This window comes from Mustela putorius, unplaced genomic scaffold (assembly GCF_011764305.1).
Source record: "Mustela putorius furo isolate JIRA1106 unplaced genomic scaffold, ASM1176430v1.1 tig00537350_pilon_pilon_pilon, whole genome shotgun sequence".
Classification (NCBI taxonomy): Eukaryota; Metazoa; Chordata; class Mammalia; order Carnivora; family Mustelidae; genus Mustela; species Mustela putorius.
This window is the reverse complement of record NW_025422471.1, coordinates 2,069,006-2,090,849: the sequence shown is the minus strand read 5'-3', so window position 1 is coordinate 2,090,849 and position 21,844 is coordinate 2,069,006. Positions and strand designations below refer to the sequence as shown.

The 21,844-nt window shown below is 33.3% G+C and overlaps 1 protein-coding gene across 15 annotated transcripts in view; it reads left to right on the top strand.

The window, feature by feature from the left end:
- Positions 1 to 21,844, top strand: part of PPIP5K2 (diphosphoinositol pentakisphosphate kinase 2) — a 73,762-nt gene that overhangs the window by 20,216 nt on the left and 31,702 nt on the right. For 11 of the 15 annotated variants that reach the window (XM_013044173.2, XM_045074517.1, XM_004769281.3 and 8 more), the window contains 13 exons: positions 1,275 to 1,396; positions 3,579 to 3,680; positions 4,810 to 4,896; positions 5,709 to 5,784; positions 5,866 to 5,975; positions 6,674 to 6,759; positions 9,319 to 9,444; positions 9,587 to 9,708; positions 9,979 to 10,161; positions 14,421 to 14,562; positions 15,343 to 15,566; positions 20,179 to 20,306; positions 21,267 to 21,381. In XM_013044173.2, coding sequence (XP_012899627.1) covers positions 1,275 to 1,396; positions 3,579 to 3,680; positions 4,810 to 4,896; positions 5,709 to 5,784; positions 5,866 to 5,975; positions 6,674 to 6,759; positions 9,319 to 9,444; positions 9,587 to 9,708; positions 9,979 to 10,161; positions 14,421 to 14,562; positions 15,343 to 15,566; positions 20,179 to 20,306; positions 21,267 to 21,381 — 1,623 coding nt within the window. The remainder of the gene's footprint in view (positions 1 to 1,274; positions 1,397 to 3,578; positions 3,681 to 4,809; positions 4,897 to 5,708; positions 5,785 to 5,865; positions 5,976 to 6,673; positions 6,760 to 9,318; positions 9,445 to 9,586; positions 9,709 to 9,978; positions 10,162 to 14,420; positions 14,563 to 15,342; positions 15,567 to 20,178; positions 20,307 to 21,266; positions 21,382 to 21,844) is intronic. The other 4 variants (XM_045074518.1, XM_045074515.1, XM_045074513.1 and 1 more) reach the window with 1 other exon arrangement.

Here is a 21,844-nt window from a genome sequence, read left to right as displayed (position 1 = left end):
TTCAGAAATTAAAGTTTGATGGACTTAACTAAAGCAGTAGCATTAACCAGTGTTTAGAGGTATTGTTTAACATGGTAAAAACAACTGGTTAAAAGTACTGTTTACTCAGAATTGATAAATGATTGCTTTGTTGAATAAAAAAGGTCCTTAGCAGTCTTTCAGCTTTGGCAATACATCCTATAGCCCATTTATTGTTTATGTTAAAATGTGTTCATGAAAGCAATATGAATACATTTCTTAAAGAAAACTTTTTATTTCTAGCATTTTACTAATTCCCTCAGTCTAGATCATTAGGCTTCCAATAATGTATGCTAAAGATGTAAACCGAGGTAGTACAACCTGATCTTTTAAAGGATAAACTTTACCTTTTGAAGTCTTGTCTTGGGTATATAATGTAAAGACTAGTGTATTACTGGTTATTAAATAATCCTTTATGTCTTAATATATTGAAGTCACTTTTGTGAAAGGAATATTTGTCTATAAATACATTTTAATAGCTTTATATAAATTGTTTTAATTTTGTAATACCAGGATTCCAAAAGACATGACTTAAAATCCCATTATACTGGTATGTGATAATTTGAATATAAGATGCAGAACATAGAAAATTTCAGGAGCCTGAGCAGGAGCCTTGCAACTGTTTCCTTCTCCCGAATAAAATAAATGTATTTCAGGTGCTCACAAGGATATAGTTGTCAGGGTGTAAAATATTCAGAGGGCAGAGCACCTGGCTGGTTCAGTTGGTAGAGCCTGCAACTCTTGATTTCAGGGTTGGAGTTTGAACCCCCCATTGGGTGTAGAGATTGCTTAAAAATAAAATCTCATTAAAAAAAAAGATTCATAGGGGTAATTGGATGTTTCCTCTGGGACATATCTTCAAAACTGTTTTCCTTTATGCATTTTTGGATTAAAGCAGTAGAATTTCTACTATGACAAAATTTAACAAAGCTTTGAAAAACTGTTACTCTTGTTTTTTAATTAAGTGTTACTTGAAGAACATCTTATAATAGTATGTTATTTTTTGGCCTCTCTAATCTCTTATACATTTTGGTTCTATATTTATTTCATGGGGGAACTCAAATGGTCATATGGTATGTTTTATATATTTTCAGAGTACTCAGGTTAGAGATGGGTAATTTCATTTATTACTATGAAATTAACTAATAATCAGTAGTAAATTTTTAGGCATTTATAAAATTTGATACATTGTAAGACTGAAAAACTGTGGATCCTAATTCAAATGTAACTTTTTAAATATAATTTATTTTAAATAGCAAACAGTCTGTGGTTTTGATTTGTTACGGGCCAATGGACAGTCTTATGTCTGTGATGTCAATGGCTTCAGTTTTGTGAAAAATTCCATGAAGTATTATGATGATTGTGCAAAAATACTTGGGTAAGAATTTTTCTTTACATTTCTCCTCTTTACCTTTGTTACAGCTAACGCATACTAGCTATTCAGAAACTAAATAATTGCAAACATCAAATGATCAGGGTCCTGAAAGCACTCTAGAATAAAAATCAATGTTCATAAAATGACATTCCCCAAAGAACTACACCAAATCCTGAGTTATACTTCGGGTTATCAAAGGGGGAGTGATTTATGGCCAGGATAGATGATGGCTTAAAGATACTTTAACTTAAAGATTTAGAAGTGCTATGCAGTGATTTTTTTTTTTTTAAGATTTTTTTTTTTTTAATTTGACAGAGAGATCACAAGTAGGCAGAGAGGCAGGCAGAGAGGGGGGGGGAGCGGGCTCCCCGCCTAGCAGAGAGTCCAATGTGGGGCTCAATCCCAGGACCCCGGGATCATGACCTGAGCTGAAGGCAGAGGCTTAACCCACTGAGCCACCCAGGTGCCCCATGCAGTGATTATTACAGCTAATTTATTAGGTTACTTTGTTTTGCAAGTTTTTGGTATATGAGTACAGTTGAAAAGGTTTCATTTTCTTACTTGGAGTTATAAAATGAATATTCATGAAATAAGTAACTGGATTAGAATAGAAATATTTGGAATTTAGAGTTCTTTTGAATGATAACTGTTTTCTACCATTACATGCCACTTAAAGATAGTCACAAGAGATTATCAAGTGAACCCAAAAGAAATTACTACATGTAGAAATGCGATTTTTATTTTCTTTGAACTATTTTCTTGTACCTTGATTTAGAAGATTCACAAGACATATTTTTAAACCGTTTCAAAGTATATATGACAAAGGCTTAAGAAACTTACATTTTAAAATGTATTGTCATAATTATCATATGATCTCTCTGATATGAGGAATTTGAGAGGCAGGACAAGGGGGTCCTGGGGGGAAGGGAGAGAAAAAAACGAAACACGATGGGACCAGGGAGGGAGACAAACCATAAGAGACTGTTAATTTCAGGAAACAAACTGAGGGTTGCTGGGGGGGCGGGATAGGGTGATTGGGTTATGGACATTGGGGAGGGTATGTGTTATGGTGAGTGCTGTGAATTGTGTAAGACTGATGACTCACAGACCTGTACCCCTGAAGCAAATAATATATTATATGTTAATAAAAATAAATTTAAAACATGTATTGTCGTAATTGGAGTCTGCTTTTATAATATATTTTAAAGATTGGGGAACTGACCCTTAAGGTGAAATTTGGGGGAGCTTACTAAATTTTAGCATGAATGCTGAATTGAAACAAGACAAAAAATGTTTTATAATTACTTAACATGTAATTATAAAATTATTGTTAACCCTATTAGTAAAATATAATGGATATTTGTTTAAAAAGAGCCATGGTATTTAGAGTAATTTCAAAAGCGATTAACAAGTAAGAAAGGACCCTTGGGGCACCTGTGTGGCTCAGTTGTTGGAGCTTCCAATTCTTGGTTTTGGCCCAGGTCAGGTCTCAGGGTCCTGAGATTGAGCTCCATGTAGGGCTCCATGCTCAGTGGGGAGCCTGTTGGGGATTTTCTCCTCCCTCTGCCCCTCCCCCCTTCTTTCACACACACTCTCTAAATAAATAAATAAAATCTAAAAAAAAAAAAAGAAATGACCTGTGGCCATAAAGAAGAGACAATCTTTGTTTTCAGAATTTATCTTTGAGTGGATATAATGCAGTTATAGTGATTTGACTCCAGTGTGATTTATACTTTGAAACTAATGTAAATAATAAATAATTCCAATTTTTTTTTAAAGATTTTATTTATTTGACAGAGAGATAGTAAAAGAGGGAACACAAGCAGTGGGAGTGGGAGAGGGAGAAGCAGGCTTCTCGCTGAGTAGAGAGCCTGAAGCGGGGCTCGATCCTAGTACCCTGAGATCATGACCTGAGCAGAGGCAGACCCTTAATAACTGAGCCACCCAGGCGCCCAGTAATTCCAAATTTATAGCGTTTCTTCAGTGTGTTCTAATGTACCAGTTTAGAACTGCTAATATTTGTTTTAATCAGGATTGATACTTTGAGTTACTTTTTATGTGCTATAATCACAGAATCACTAGTTTGACCGTAACTTTTATGATTCTGTATTATTAGTCATTAAATACTGAGTTTTGTCTTAAAATGAACTAATTTCTAGTTTGTTTTTGTTTTTTTTAATCAAAGCAATATTGTAATGAGAGAGCTTGCTCCGCAATTTCATATCCCCTGGTCAATACCCTTAGAAGCTGAAGATATCCCAATTGTACCAACTACATCTGGAACTATGTAAGTTTGAATATTTTCTTTTAGAAATTTGTGTGGTTTTGTATATCGATCTCTGCTGTTACAATAGAGATTAAATTTCTGATGGTTACTGGACACTTTGCTGTGTATGTTTTCATATGATTCACTTGGCAGATGGAGAAATAGATTACATGCTTTTGCGGGGTCCACCTAGACTAAAAATCTTTTATATTGTTAAAAATAAAATTCTGTGGGGAAAAATTTCTGAAAAATGCTTAGATAGTTATAGAACTATTGAATTAAGACATAAAAATAAATGAGGTGCCAACAGGTATGTCACTTAAAGGTTCATAGTTGATGGTTTTACAACTTCTGAGTGTGTACAGAAAAAATATACAGGTATGTCTTGAAGTAAATTAATTAGACCAATATTGCCAGAGTGTCTCATAACATTCTCCTAGTGAAAATTACTGCTTGAAACTCACCTGCTACTCAGGTGAGTTGACCAAATGCTTCATATTGACAGCTTAGACATTTACATTAGCATGTTAAAAATTCTGAGAAATCCTGGTTGGGTAGGGGGGACAAAAAAACATTTATAATGTTTTAAAACCAGTATTCTCAAACTATTTAGCATAACATTTTTTAGGTAACTTATTAAAATCCTCTAGGGTTGTATTCTGTGGCTTACAGTTTGGCACATGCTAAAGTATACCCTAGCGTTCTTTCTAAGACTGTGTTATCTTCTAGTAATTTGAGTTTGAATACCTGTTCTGTTCTTACAAGGGCAAAATAAATATAGTAGCTATAAAGTAAAGCATTATTTTGCTTTGATTTAATGAAATCTCAGTCCATAATGATCTATGCTACAGAACAAGTATTTCATGAAGTTCCAGGATTGCCGTTTGTTTACTTTTATCCCAGTGTGAGCATAACCATCTCTAGAGAGGAAGCTAATGTAAAGCTTCATATTACTCCCCCTCCAGCTTCTAAAAATCTTAAGATTGAATTTGATAAAATCAACTGGTTGTTATGAATACTGTTCTTCATAGGAAAGCTCTCAAATGTAAAAGGTAGCTCTAAACAAATAATGAGATGTTGTATTAGTCTGAATTATTTAACAGAAAACTTTGTTAGAAAATTGAAAGCATTTTTTTTTTTTTAATTTTAGGATGGAACTTAGATGTGTCATAGCTGTGATACGTCATGGGGATCGAACACCAAAACAAAAAATGAAAATGGAAGTGAGGCATCAAAAGTATGTTTTAGGAGGAATAATTTAAGATTTCTGATAGGTGATTAGCTGATTTGATTAACACATCTTATAGAAAAATCTGTTTTCCCATTTCTTGGCCATTAATTTAAACTGCTGGATGCAGTGAAAATCCATGTAAAATAACTGTGTGTATCAGCATCTGAAAATTATTATGTTAATTATTATGGTCTGACTTTCGTTTACTGCTGGAAAGGCATAGACATTCTAAGGTATTCTGTTTAATCTTAGTTTGTTATTCTCTTCATTGGTTTCTATGAGTCTTTAACCTCTCAACCTTCTAGAAGAAAATTAGTAGAATGGAAGTTTATCTTATTTCTCTTCAGTATTTGAATTGGAAATAATAAAATTTGGAAATAATAAAATTTGAAAACTTGAGCCAATAAATATATTATATATTATATATATAATAATATAATATATTATATATATTATAATAAATAATATATTTATTATATATAATATATATTATATTAAAAATAAATTATTATTTTTAATATGTATGGGTATGCAGTCACTTCAGAGAATGTAATACTTAGTATTACAATCATATACTCAGTTTCCATCATGAGAAAACTTAAAAAAATAATCTAGTGATTGTGAGTTTGATGTGCTAAGGAGAATAGTGAGTTTTATTGCCCAGGGTGGAGGAGCAACCTTCTATAGTGAAAGAGAACACACAGTATTTGAAATCCATAGACCCGAGTCCCATATCTTCATTATAAGTGGTTTGTGTAAGTATATGGTATTAGTACTAATTATTGCAAAGGACTAACTGTGCTGTCTTTTTTTATAAGATTTTTTGATCTTTTTGAAAAGTGTGATGGATACAAATCGGGGAAATTAAAACTCAAAAAGCCAAAACAATTACAGGCAAGTGCATTTTATTTCTTGTTGGTTTTAAATTGCTAATGGCAATGTTACATAAAAATTCAGTTCTTTATTATTTTATAGGAAGTGCTGGACATTGCCCGACAACTTCTTATGGAGCTGGGGCAAAATAATGATTCTGAAATTGAAGAAAACAAGTCAAAACTTGAACAACTTAAGACTGTATTAGAAATGTGAGAATCTTTCTGAAACCCTTAACTTTGATAATTACTTGCTGTGTTCTTTTTTTAATATATGAGTTTGTTAAATTTCCTTTACAGTTTAATCTTTTTGTAATTTATTGCTGAATCTGAAGAGAAATTAGTGAAGGTCTAGTGAGATTTTTATTTGTACCAGTGAGAAAATAGATGGTTGTTTTGAAGGTTATTATTTTAGTTTTACTTTTCATTTTGATGAGAAGAATTTGGATATTTTATGAAGTACTACTTAGGATGAAAGCCAAATTGCTAACATGACCACTGATTAAATGTTGTTAAATTAAAAAACAATTTTGAGCTGTTTTAGTCAAGTGAAATTGATAACACCGGTATGCCTATTATAAACTTTACATATTTGACCACTTAGAATTTTATTTCCTTTAGATACCCATACATTTATTTTTTTATATTTTTATACTTATTTATCTCTTCAAAATTGTCTGAGTTTTGTAGAGAAACCTTTTTGTATTTTCATTTTTAATGTGATTAAAATGAGTATCTATTTTATGGAGATTTTCTGTAGGATATGTTAGAGAATTCAGCAATTAATTACAAATAGAAAGGTACATTAATATGTATTTTTAGTTTTCTCTAGATGGGTGTAATTTTTCTTTAGGAGATTGCATTGAATACTTACTAAATGTTATTTGTTTTGCTTGTTGTTTGTTTTTCAGGTATGGCCATTTTTCTGGAATAAATCGTAAAGTCCAATTAACTTATCTCCCTCATGGTTGTCCTAAAACATCTAGTGAAGAAGAAGGTATATCACTATTAATGTCTATTGTGTTTTAATTATGTGTAGGGACTTAATTACTCATTTGATGACCTTCGGGCCCTCTTGAGTGTAATAATTTAGGGACTGACATGCTGAATAAAGGAAAAAATAAAGTAGAGTTTTGTTAACTTTCCCTAACTATATTTTAAGTAAAGGATAGATTTTATTCTTGATCCTTCAAGGATAGATTTTATTGTTTTAGAAACTGCTTCGGACTTCCTTTTTACTCTGGGATTGTTTCAGAAAGTTTATTTATGACTAGATGTTACTTAATGGATTCCTTTCTTCCTCTTTTGGTAAAAGAGGACAGAGTATACAGGAAGAAAGCTCAAAAAGTACAAGAAAACTAAAAAAGTACATAATGAAAGTGTTTCTGATATAGCTGTTTTCCTCCACTGAAAAAGTCAGAATAAGTATTTAAAGAAGGTCAGTCTCTAAAAGTAGTCAGCATAAAACTCCATAAATTCATTTACCTTTTAAAAGAAAAATGGGCAGGGGTTAGAGAAGCCATTTCATAGAGGAGTATAGATGCCCAATAAAATAATGATAATAATAGTAGTAACTACTTTTGCATATCACACTAGCAAAGTGTTTTCTTATTCTTTGTCAAATCGGTGATAAAGAATGTTAATGAGAAGTGTGAGTATATTTCAGTCTATTGATTGGAGTATAAATTGACGTAACTCTTTGAAAAGTTATTTGGCAGTATATATTAGAAACTCAGAAAATGGGGCGCCTGGGTGGCTCAGTGGGTTAAGCCGCTGCCTTCGGCTCAGGTCATGATCTCAGGGTCCTGGGATCGAGTCCCGCATCAGGCTCTCTGCTCAGCAGGGAGCCTGCTTCCTCCTCTCTCTCTGCCTACTTGTGATCTCTCTCTGTCAAATAAATAAAAATAAAAAAAAATTAAAAAAAAAGAAACTCAGAAAATGTTCATATGAATTGATCTTAATTCTGCTTAGAAGAATCTTAGGCGCCTGGGTGGCTCGGTAGATTAAGCAACTGCCTTTGGCTCAACTCATGATTCCAGAGTGTCTGGATCCAGTCCTATATTGGGTTCCCAGCTCCACAGGGAGTCAGCTTCTCCCTCTGACCTTCTCCTGTCTCCTGCTCTCTCTCTCAAATAAATAAATAAAATCTTGGGGGAATAAAAAGAAGAACCGATCCCAAGGAAGTTGTTAGATATTCAGGGAAAGATTGATCTTTGGGAATATTCTCAATGTCATTATTTATAGTAGCATAAATTGAAGTAATGATTATCTTAAATGAAAGCACAAATTTGATTATGTTGATCTTTAATAAATTTATTTTTAAAATTTGACATGTTGCTGTTTTGTCACACTTGTGATTAATAGCAATACAGATTAATTTCTTTTATTTAATGTTTGTGATAAAAAAATTCAGTAAATAACTGTGATTGAAAAAGTCTGTTAATTAATTTTCCTTCCATAAATTAATATTGGCCTGTGTAATAAACACAGCTACTATCTAATCCCAAGACAAAGGTTGATTTCTATCACTTTTAATGAATCAACATTAATTTTTTTAGCACTACTATTGCTTATTTTTATTTCTAAAATTTATTTATTTTAATTAATTTATTTTTTTTAAGATTTTATTCATTTATTTGAGAGAGAGAGAGACAGAGGAAAAGTGTAAGAGCCAGGGAGGTGGCAGAGGGAGAGGAAGAAGCAGGCTCTCCCCTGAGCAGAGAGCCCAACGAGGGGCCTGGATCCCAGAACCCTAGGATCATGACCTGAGCTGAAGGCGGATGCCAAACTGACTGAACCACCGAGGTGCCCTCTATTGCTTATTTTAAAATTACCTTTGTTTCTGTAGCCCAATACAGATTTTAGGACATGATAAAGGGCAGATGAATTAAGTTTAGAAACTCATTTGCTTGTGGAACTTCCACTAATATCTGAGAAAAATCTTTGGTAAGGAACATAAAGAGATTGTGCAATTCCAAATTTAAAAAGGTGCTCTTGGCTACATTTTATTGTATAAATCATTCATAAACTTAAATTATAATAAATTTTAGGTTTTCTCATCTCATGTCTTCCTAAAATTATGCAGATCATTAATTTCTCATCATAAAAATGTATACATCTTCACTTCAGGTAGCATTACCTTTTATGTGAGACTTTTGATACAAAGACAAGATCTTGATCCTGTGGTCAGGGAGCTCTTAATCTAACATTGCTAGCACAACTAAATTAAATATATTGGGCAAATCTTATTGGTGTCCTGTCACTATGATAGCAGGGAAGGTAGAAGCAATACTTCTTTCAGAAAACTAAGAGCCTTCTCCGTAAAGTATGGAAGAGATTTTGAAATTTGAGTAAGATTTTAACTGAAGGAGCGAAGAGTATTCCTGAAAGAAACAAAAGCCTTACAGACAGGTATATGTTCCAAGGAAAAGATAATTTAGATAAAAGTTATATTTCATTGCAGAAGAGAGAACAAAGAAAAAATTAATCTTGATAATATGTCTCTTTAAAAGAAACAAACTTGACATTTGCCTCTATCTATTCACATGTGTCTTAGACAGCCGAAGAGAAGAACCATCCTTACTTTTGGTTCTAAAATGGGGAGGAGAACTAACTCCTGCAGGCAGGGTCCAGGCTGAAGAACTTGGAAGAGCTTTCAGGTGTATGTATCCTGGAGGTCAAGGTAAATCTTGTCGTTTCTTTAATTTGGTTAAATCTATGCATTATGTTTCCAAATCTTCATTTATTTTGTGATATTATTAAATATTTATAGAAATATAGTGAGACAAAAATATAGCTTAAGTGATTTGAGTATTTATTTTCAGGAGATTATGCAGGATTTCCTGGTTGTGGTTTACTTAGATTACATAGTACCTACCGACATGACCTCAAAATATATGCTTCTGATGAGGGACGAGTACAGATGACTGCAGCTGCTTTTGCAAAGGTATAAATGTTTTTTAGAATTACTAGGAATGTCATCTAATATTACATTTTAAAAGATTTTTGCTAAGGCAATGTTTAAAAATTCTAAATTTGAAATTTCAAACTCAGGCCCTGAAATGGTGATGGGCTATATTATTAACAGTTTATTTATTGCACATAGTTAGCTTATACCTTGTGAAATTCAGCATGTAACAAAATAATTATTAAAATGCTTTCTGTTAATTTGCATACTAATTTTAAAATCTGTATTGGCTTTATTCAATATATTTAGGGGCTCTTAGCTCTAGAAGGAGAGCTTACACCCATTCTTGTTCAGATGGTAAAAAGTGCAAATATGAATGGTCTTTTGGATAGTGACAGTGACTCTTTGAGCAGTTGTCAGCAACGTGTGAAGGCAAGACTTCATGAAATACTTCAGAAAGATAGAGATTTTACAGCTGAAGACTATGAAAAGGTGAGTTTAAACAAACTCTTTTACATTGTGAAATATCATGCATGTACAGAAAAGTATATAAAACATAAACTTACAGCCTGTTGTATTAGAAAGCAAATACTCATATAGCCACCATCCAGATACAGAAATAGAACATTGGGACACCTCTGACCCTGTGTGCCCCTCCTCAATTGTAGCTCTTCCCAGTCTCCTAGAAATAATTACTATCCTTACTTTTTTTCTTTTTCTTTTTAATATTTTATTTACTTATTTGACAGAGAGATCACAGGTAGGCAGAGAGGCAGGCAGAGAAAGAGAAGGAAGCAGGCTCCCTGCCGAACAGAGAGCCCGATGTGGGGCTCCATCCCAGGATCCTGAGATCATGACCTGAGCTGAAGGCAGAGGCTTAACCCATTGAGCCACCTAGGTGCCCCACTTCTATGACTTCTTAAAGTCAAATGTTTACATACATGGTGCTCTTACTCTGGACAATGCACAGATTCTAGAAAAATATTGTGCAAACGTTAACTTGCATAATAATCATCTGATTATTCTTATTCATCCTATCTGGGATGGGGACTACGATTCAGCTTTCTAATAAGCTTCCAGTTTGTGCCAATGCCTAGTTCTGAGACCATACATTTAGCAGCAAGCCTTAAAATCCTTGTAACATTTGCCTACCTGTAACTTGTATGCTCTTAATATTGTTTAATTTTGTGTATTTTAAACTGTACAATGTTGTTTTGTTATTCTTTTATGCAAGGAGTTTTTAATTAGATTTATCCATTAATTTGCCCTTTTTTGGGTTTTTTATTTTGTTTTGTTATGATTTGTTTTAGTAGGCTCCATGCTCGATGTGGAGGGGCTTGAGCTTAAGACCCTGAGATCAAGAACAGAGCTGAAATTGAGTTGGGGGCTTAACTGACTGAACCATCCAGGCGCCTCTCATTTGCCCTTTTAATTACCTTTTATTCTTTCGGAAGTCCATAGTTTCCATTTAAGACCATTTTCCCTCTGTCTGAACAACTATATTAATTCTGTTAGTATCAGTCTACTGGTGGTGAATTCTTTTCTGTTTGAAGATGTTTTTATTTCAACTTTACTATTTTTTTTTTTTTTTCTAAAGGGAGGGTAAGGGAAGGGCAGAGGAAGAGGAAGAATCCTAAGCAGGCTCCATGCCCAGCAGCAGGGTCTGACGTGAGTCTCAATCTCACAACCCTGAGATCATGACCTGAGCTGAAATCAAGAGTAGAATGCTTAACCAGCTGAGGCACCCAGGCACCCCTCAACTTGACTCTATAGGATATTTTCACTGGGTATAGAGTTCTGGGATAACGTTTATTTTCTTTCATTGCACTGAAGATACTGTTAGACCATCTTGTAGCTTCTAGTATTTCCCTTAAGAAGTCAGTTGTTGATCTTACTGTTAGACCTTTGAAGATAATCTTTTTAAAAATTAATTAATTAGTTAATTAATTTTTATTCTTCAGTAACTCCTTCTGGCCACTTTTAACATTTTTGCCTTTGATTTTCAGCAGTTATTCTGTTACATGTTTAGATGTAGATTGCTTTTTTTTTTTAAGATTTAAAAAAAAATTTTTATTTATTTGACAGACAGAGATCAGAGGTAGGCAAAGAGCAGGCAGAGCGAGAAGGAAAAGTAGGCTCCCTGCTGAGCAGAGAGCCAGATGTGGGGCTCAGTCCCAGGACCCTGAGATCATGAAGCTGGAGCTGAAGGCAGAGGCTTTAACCCACTGAGCCACCCAGGCGCCCCTAGATCGTTTTTTGTTTGTTTGTTTGTTTGTTTTTTACTTATTCTGCTAGTAGTTCATTAGGATTCTTGTATCTGTGGCTTCAGTTTGGGGAAGTCGTTTTTGTGGTTTTGATTTTTGTCTTTTAATGTGGCATTTCTTACCTTCTTCTGGGTCTCTAAATACATGTTTGTTAGAAATTTCTCTTCTCTTATCCTTTAAAAAAAGTTTTTTTTTTTTTTATCCTTTGGTCTCTATGCTTTATTATGGATAAAATTTTCTCACCAGTCTTCCAATTTACTAAATCAGCCTTTGGCTGTATTTTATGTGCTTTTAATTTAACCAGCGTATTTTTCAATTCTAAAATTTCTTTTTGCTATTTTAATATTGAATTTGTTATTTTTCAGTCATTTGCAGTTTTTTATTTTTAGTGTTTTCTTTTATCTTTTTGAACACAGGAAGTTTCCTCATTTTTCAGGTGTTTAATTTTTTACTCTTTGTTTTCTTTCTTAATTCGAATACAGTTAACAGTGTTTTATTAGTTTCAGGTTTACAATATAGATTCAACGTTCTACACATTACTCAGTACTCCTCATGATTAAGTGTCTTCTTAGTCACCCATCTTCCATCTACCTTCCCTCTGGTAACCATCAATTTGTTCTCTTCAGTTAAGAGTGGCTGTTTTGGTTGTCCCTTTTTTCTTCATTTGTTTTGTTTCTTAAATTTCACATAGGAGTGAAATCATATGGTGTTTGTCTTTCTCTGACTTATTTCACTTAACACTGTACTCCTTACATCTATCTATGTTGCAAATGGCAAGATCTTATTCTTTTTCATGTTGAATAATATTCCTGTGTGTGTGTGTGTGTGTGTGTTTGTACACACCATACCTTTATCTGGTCATCTATATGTATACGCTTGGACTGCTTCCATTATTTGGCTATTTTAAATAATGCTGTGGTAGACATAAGGTGCCTGTATCTTTACAAATTAGTGTTTTCCTCATTTTTTAGTTCTTAATAAATCTAATACCTAGAGTCTCTTTGGTTCTGTTTCTGTTGTGTGTTATGCTTATTGGCATTCATACTGTCCTGTTTTCTTTTGTGCCTGAGTTATCTTTTTTTTTTTGTGCCTGAGTATCTTGAGTAATGGATGCATATTTGTTTGTGGAAATAAAGTTAGCTTAAGATTATATTATCATCTTCCTATATGGCTTTCTTAATTTGTTCCTGCCATGTACCTGTTGGTACAACAATCTAGGATTGCCTTAATCCAATTTCAGAACAGGTCTTTCAGAGCCAATAGTTCGCTTGAACCTGGTCTGCATTTTGTCATGGATTGGTTTGCTTCTGATTCATCTTTACTTTTTCAAACCTTAAATGTATAGTTTGCCAGAGTTCTACTTTTGGGAACACTGTACTTCACTTTGGTCCTCTTAACCTAATAAGACTATTAAACCTCTTTTCCACCTCTGTGCTATCTATTCAGACTCAATAAATGTCTCTGGTACAAAAATAGACCTAAATGCCAGGATCATTCTCTGGATCTCTGACCTATGAGTTTGGCTGCCACAATTTCTTACTATGCTATTTCTCAGATACCTTAAAGCAGAAATACAGAAGTTAGCCCAGAATTCTTACTTTTCTTCAGTGATTGGATTGATCCAAACTAACTAGTTTATAATAAAAAGAAGTGAAATTCAATTTACATACTTTAAAGAAACTTTCTTAATGATAAAATAACTTGCCATGCTAAATATCAAAACTAATTTGAAACTATGTTGTCCCTAACGGATTTTGTTGACTTAGGAAAATCTCATCATGATAGCATTAGCATGGTCATTAAGAGGACAAGCTCTATAGCCAGATCACCTGCTTTTTTTTCTCACTCTTTTTTTTTTTTTTAAAGATTTATTTATTTATTTATTTATTTGACAGACAGAGATCACAAGTAGGCAGAGAGGCGAGCAGAGAGAGAAGGGGAAGCAGGTTCCCCACCAAGCAGGGAGCCCGATGCGGGGCTTGATCCCAGGATCCTGGGATCATGACGCAAGCTGAAGGCAGAGACTTTAACCCACTGAGCCACCCAGAGGCCCATTTTTCTCTCATTCTTGACCTACTATTGGTTTGATCTTAGGCATGTCATTTAACCTCTGTTAAGAAACTCATCTGGAAAAAAGATAATGATAGTGATAGAGTCTTAGGGTTATTGCATGTAAATATATGTTGAATGGTTAAAACCATACTGAGTCAGCAATTTGTCACTGTAAGTTAGAATAAAATTTCATTGTAAGTGAGAGTACTTCTACGAAATTTTCTCTGTGAGTAATCTTATGATGCCTAATATTTACTATTTTTTTAACATAAAATTCTGAAATTTTTATTTCCTTCTTGATCTTATTACTATATTTGGGGGTCATCTTAATTTATGATATAGAATTATTCTCCAGCTATTGGAAAATTTTGTGTGTTATTCTCTTGGATAATTAGGCTTAACTAGATGTAAAATTTTTACTTTCTTCATTTGTAGCTTACTCCATCTGGAAGCATTTCTTTAATTAAATCAATGCATTTAATTAAAAATCCTGTGAAAACCTGTGACAAAGTTTATTCCTTGATACAAAGTTTGACTTCTCAAATCAGACATCGAATGGAAGATCCCAAATCATCAGGTAAATATTATGTATTCCTTGGGACATGAAACAAATGAAAATTATTATCCAGTTAAATAAACATTTTAAAACAAGATACATCAATCTTAAATTAAGCCTCGTACTCTTCTAGGTCTGAGTGAACATACATCCAGCAAAAGAATAATAGCTAGGTTACAATTTCTTTTCTCTATGATAACATGAAAAAGATAATAAAATATTATTATTTGATAAATCCCGTAGCACTGTCATATAGTTAATGGGCAAGTAGGCAGCTTATCAGAAACAAATATGGGAAGATGATCTGGGCTCTAACTCTGATATTAGCTTTGTTATAACTTGAGCAATTTTGAAATCTAGAGTTCTTCCCGGTAAAAATAAATCCTTTGAACTGTTTAATTTCTAAGGTTCCTTTCTGCTAAAGAGTGTCTATTCTGTTGTTAGTTCTGTGAATCTAGTAAGAAAGAATGGTACTTAAAATTTAGAATTGTAAATAGTCTTAGAGAGGCCTATTATAATTGTTGTTCTTTTTCTTCTGATTATTGAAGTGTGTAACATGAAGGTCTTTTCTTTAACCCAAGTCCTAAGCCAATTATTTACTCTTTGAAAGTCTACAAAATAAATACTTGCAAATGGTATATAACTATGATAACATTCCCTACTTTCTTAATAGTTTTACCTCTGACACTAAAAGAAGTTTCTAATTATCAATTTTTAAAAGTTTCTAATTATCAGCTTTTTAGTGTATTCCCTTAATCTGATTCTAAGTTTAATAATACTACATCTGTTATGTTGTTTTAGATATTCAGCTTTACCACAGTGAAACATTAGAGCTTATGCTACGTAGATGGTCCAAGTTGGAGAAAGACTTTAAAACAAAGAATGGAAGATATGACATTAGTAAAATCCCTGACATATATGACTGTATAAAATATGATGTCCAGCATAATGGTTCCTTGAAATTAGAAAATACAATGGAATTATACAGGCTTTCGAAAGCATTAGCAGATATTGTTATCCCTCAGGTAAGTAAATCTAGGAATCAGTTTTCTTAGAGTGTTCTTTAGATTCTTTTAAAAAAGTTCTGTCACTGGAAAAAAGATAGTTGGTTTTTATCTCTCTATAAAATCCATAACTTTTAAAGGAAAGTTAAGTAATTATGGACTTATATTTTAAGCTTTTTATTGTATTAAATCATTACTTGATTTTCTAATAATTTAATTACAATGATAGTTTAATAGTTTAATTACTACTTATTATGCAATAAAAAAGTTTTCTTTTTTTTTTTCAAAATACCTGCACATAATTAAATAGACTTGCAAAATTTACATAGGGCTACAACTACCTTTTTCTCCCACTCCCCACAAACTTCGATATTATGTACTATATGCAAGTATTTTGAAAAAAACAAATGTGCAAGTAGTTTGAAAAAAAAATTTTTTTTTGAGAGAACGGGGGAGGGACAGAGGGAGAGAGAATCTTAAGCAGGCTTCACACCCATTGCAGAGCTGGACATGGGGCTCCATCTCACGACCCTGAGATCATGACCCGAGCGAAAATCAAGAGTTCACACTTAATTGCCACCCAGGTGCCCCTTGAAAAAATTATTTGAAGGTCAAGGTGTAAGTTATTATTGGAAGGGTGCAAGTCATGGGTCTTTTCATTTATAGGAGAATAAAAATAAAGGTGTAACCAGAATTCAAATAATTGAAATGTAATTAGGCAGAGAATCAGATGGATAAATAAAGAGGCAAATGACAAGACAAGTGAAATACAGAACATGATAAAGGAAAATGGTTCCAGATTCCCTGAGCTGAAATCCAGAGTCAGACCCCTGACTGTGTCACCCTGGTACTCCTAAATTCTTCTTAAATTTGGGACCTGTTTTCTACTCAATGACAAAAGATTATTTGGATATTATAAAGAAGAGATTGGAGTATATCAGATATTCTACCTATGAATCAAAGTTAAATAGAAGGAAAAAAATGGGCTACCTGAAAAATATGAAGATGCTGAACAGAGGTAGTAGCCTTACTTAAAAATACGTATGAAAATGGTTCAAATAGTATCAGTGTCCCTTAATTTTCACAGAAAGTTCAGGAAAAACTACAAACTTAAAAAACTGGGAATTCAGACAGTACACAACTTACCTATAATTATTTGTGTACCTGCTAAAGATTAGCTTATTCTTTCAGCCTGAGAGAACACTGCTTACTTGTTTGGTCAGATGTGTAATATAGACAATCTTAAGTATATTGTATGATCCAGTGATGTGCAAAATGAATTCTTAAAAAAGAAGATAAAAATACGTCACATATCAAGAATATACTTTGGGCCTTTTAGGAAACTTCTCCTATGTATCTATGTATTTTAGGTGTATTGCTTAAATCACTGAAGAAACTTCTTACCATCTCTTTATAGCTTAAATATTTATAACGAATTTTTCAAAGTACTAAGAATCAGTAAAAATGAGAATGGGTTGGAGATTTGAAGCATCATATATATCTTTTAAGATAATTTGTCATGCTTGGGACGCCTGGGTGGCTCAGTTGGTTGGACGACTGCCTTCGGCTCAGGTCATGATCCTGGAGTCCCGGGATCTAGTCCCGCATCGGGCTCCCAGCTCCATGGGGAGTCTGCTTCTCTCTCTGACCTTCTCCTTGCTCATGCTCTCTCTCACTGTCTCTCTCTCTCAAATAAATAAATAAAATATTAAAAAAAAAAAAAGATAATTTGTCATGCTCAACTGTTCTCGGTCTTTATTACAGTAATTGTCTTCGGATGTAGTTAGGTTAGATCTCAGCAGTCTGAGAATTTACTTGAAGACATCTCCAAAATTTCTTTCTTGGATAAATTACTTATCCAAATCTTTGGATTCTTCAGACAACATTTTGCCTGTTTACAAGAATCTGTTTTATTTTTGGTAAATTTATAATTACATTTTGGAAAAGTTGTAACTTTGAAAGCAGAGGTTTTTTTAAATATGCTTTTCTGTAGTTCCGAGATTATAACTTGAGTAGAGGTCAGCTTTGGGTTTACCTCCCTAACTTTTTGGTTTGATATTTCTTATTGTGGCAGAAACTTGGGATTTCTTCTTTTTTAATGGAGTATTGAATTCAGTCCAGTAAATATTACTTTGCTTTGTTAGCTTTCCTAAATCCACAACTATGGATGAAATGCATTTATTTCCAGTCACTTAACAAACTAAAAGTTATTAATGTATTTATGATGAAACTGTAGTTTATAATGGAAAAAAATGAAAATTTTGCCTACTTATTTCTCAAGGAAATTAAGACTATTTCAAGCTTAGAGACTTGATTATTCAGTCAAATAACGTAGAATTTTGACTAGTTTAGAATAGGCTAATTTAGATTGAGGATATCACTATCTGCAAGAAAAATGGGTATAGGCACTGGTATACCTCAAAGTGTTATGCCTCTAAAAATGTATTTCTGTGCTTACATTGAATTGATTAATTCTTAAATGTACACTGTGTGAATTATGTAATTCTAATCACAACTAAGCTTAAATATGCAGTTTATTGCTTTTATTTATTTTAAATTAAACTAATTTAATTATTATAAATATTTTTCTTTTGATAGAATTAACTTTCCACTTTTTAACTAGTCTCAATTTTCATCAAATAGAGGCCGTGTCTTAAAAATGATGCTTAAAAATAGTCATGATGTTATGGCAGCAGATAAGAACCTCTCAAGACTAAATTTGGTATTAAGGTTCTCTTAACTGGGATCACATTTATGAGCATTTGAAGACAATTTGTTTAGTTATTTATGGATTATGAAGTGTAGAGAATTGTTTATAATAGCATTTACTATATAAAGTCCATTGATACTCTCATTAAATATAACCACATAATAAGCTTTCAGATAGCCTCATCTGGTATTTTAATTAGTTCTATCTATGGCAGAAATGTTGTAATTACACGTGAGAACTGGGATATCTAAACAATTAATTATTTGATCCTACTTGGTGGTGGCAGATGAACAAAACATGTATGTTGGTTAAAGGGAAAAATTTCTTTATTACAAAATTAATATGTTTGTGTAAAATTAGAAAATGTAGAAGTCACTGTGATATTACCAACTAGAGGAAAACATTTTAATGTTTTAGAAAATTCTTAAAGGATTTTTCTCTTAAATTCATGAAGATACAATTTTTCTCATACATATAACAAACATATTCTTTGCACAAATGGAACCAGAAAAAGCATACTCTTTTACTACCTGATTTTTTTTCCTTCACTTAGCACCAAGAACTTCTTTCCATATCATTAAAGCTATATGTACATCATTATTTCTAATGGGTAATGGTATGATATTTATTTATTTAACCAATTTTTCGTATTTGGGAATCTGGACTCTTCATTTCTTTCACTCTCTTTTCACATGTCTTTACATATACTCAAGACTGTTTTTGTAGCTGCAGAAATCTTTCACTAGTTTTTTTTCCAGGTAAACACAGTGTGAAAGCATCTGTCTCTTCATACCTTGCTAACAACACAAAAAAATTTCACCTAATGGTTTTTAAGTTCCAGTATTTTCCTTTTATTTACACTTACACAATTACATATATATCTTTTTTACATACTCTGTTCACAGTCATCTATATTGGCAAGACTGTTGAACCAACCAAATTTTAGTTTATGATAAAGGGACCCAAGAAGTTTCTATTTTCATGGGCCTTCCATCTGTAATCAGTCAGCCTTTTCTTTACTTGACAGTTCTCAGTTTTATTATCCATATAGAGTTTTTGCTATTTGGGAAGTATCTGATAGCAGGAAGTAGTCTTTAAATTCAGGATATCTTAGAATAAACTTGGAGAGAGAGGGTATGCCTGTTTATTCCCACCTCCTCTCTGCACTCCTTTCTGTCTCTGTCCCTCCCTTTCTCACTTTCGGCTTTTCTTCCTCTCCCTCTTTTCCATCTACACACATATCACAGCTTTTTCTCTTTATACATCAGGTCATTTTCTAACCTGTTTCTTTGAACTGTAATTTTTATTAGAATTATTATTATGATTATGTTTTCTTAACACTTCATATTGTAAAACCTCATTGTAAGTTTGATTAACTCATAATTATTATTGAAGTCATTAAATATAATTACATTACATTTTTTGCTCACCACTTTCAAAGCATTAGCAAAAGGCTTTTAAGTGATTTTTTAGCCTTTTTAATCTTTGGCATTTGAATAAACAAAAATCTCATGGTTTCATTTGTATTTCTTTTCATAGGTTTATTGACTGTTATTCTGTGCTCTAGTGTTTGTGTCCTTAGTCCATCTTTTTTTTTAGGATTGTTTCTACATTTAAAACCTTATGATTGAGTCAAACTACTGTCAATTAAGATTACATTCATTCATTCATCCTCCCTTCTTCAGAAATTACTTGCTTTTTCCATTCTACCAAAAAAAATGCCTTTCCAATTATACTTAGAAGTTTTAGGATGGTATACTTGCAGTTGCAAAAAATGTAAACTCAGAAATTTGTAATGTTCAAAAAAAGAAGCTTGATAAAGGTAGTTGTCTCTTACCTAGGATGTTTTAAATAAGCAGTGCATTTGCTAGAGTGCTTTGTCATTATACCCTTTTTCTAATAATGATATTATTTTCTGCTCAGGAATATGGCATAACTAAAGCTGAAAAACTGGAGATTGCCAAAGGCTACTGTACTCCTCTAGTTAGAAAAATTCGCTCAGACCTCCAGAGGACACAAGATGATGACACTGTAAATAAACTCCATCCCGTGTAAGAGACTGTACTGGTATTGTAAATCTATAGGCACCTGCTTTTGCATACTTCAAATCTAATGTTCCTATGAAGAAATCAGGAATGTGTTGCTTATTGCACTGTGGAAATAAGGATTACTGAGGTATTGCTAACATTTAACTTCCAACCAAGGTTCTTTAGGGGTCCAAACTGAGGAAGAACTGAGATGAAAGGGGACATGTGTCATCTTTCATATGGGATCATCAGTGTGTACCCCATTCAGCAAGATAAATATCTGTGAGCTTCTTTAGGGTTATGACCTTTGTCAATTTTTTTTTTTTTAAAGATTTTTATTTATTTGATAGAGATACAGTGAGAGAGGGAACACAGGCAGGGGGAGTGGGAGAGAGAGAAGCAGGTTTCCAACTGAGCCCGATGTGGGGCTCGATCCTAGGACCCTGGGATCATGACCTGAGCTGAAGGCAGATGCTTAGCAACTGAGCCACCCAGGTGTCCCCGACCTTTGTCATTCTTATTAGAGGAGCTAAAATGACCTATTTACAGTGAATTTGACTAATATTAATTTTTTTTAAGATTTTATTTATTTGACAGAGATCACAAGTAGGCAGAGAGGCAGCAGAGAGAGAGAAAGGGAAGCAGGCTCCCTGCCGAGCAGAGAGCCCGAAGCAGAGCTTGATCCCAGGATCCTCAGACCATGACCTGGGCCAAAGGCAGAGGCTTTAACCCACTGAGTCACCCAGGCGCTCCAAACTAATAAGTCTTTTTTGACTAATTTCAGAGATCCCAGTTAGTTCTAGTTAATCTTCATGTTAGAGGAATATCTAAAAAGATAACTCCTCAGTTGTGGTTGGAAGAGGGATAGATTTACTCATTATAGTTTTTTACTTCTAGTAAGAGTAAATTCCATTACAAAATAATTTCAGTACTTAATGTTTGACTAGATGGTTATGTTCTAACATTGTCTGCTACTAACTTTAGGTATTCCAGAGGTGTTCTGTCTCCTGAACGTCATGTCCGTACCAGGTTATATTTTACCAGTGAAAGTCATGTACATTCTTTGCTCTCTATTCTTCGCTATGGTGCCTTATGCAATGTAAGTAGAATAAGCTATTCCAATCTACCAAGTATGGTTCCTTGAACTCATAATCAAATCACTAGTACCAGTTTTTGCTGTTCAATTTCAGTAATTGATCATTTGCCATCATTTGTCAAAGGTCTACTATACACCAAGCACTGTGCTAGATGTTGGGGATAAAGACATGTTCTCTTCCCTTTGGAGAAGTTTAAGCAAACAATTGCATAAAATATTTTAGGTAATGTTATAGACTGGTGGTAATTAGATAAAAAGAACCTGATGAATTTGAGTTATTTAGGGGGTAGAAAGAACTTAGTGTTTGTTTGGATATTGTGCTTCTCATCTCTAGTTAGTAGTGAGTCATACCAAAATTTGGCTTAATACAGCCACACTTACTTTTATCTCCCACAGTTTAAAGGATTGACTGTGATACACTTAGGCAGTTTCACTTTGGGTCTCTGATGAGGTTGCAGTTAGACAA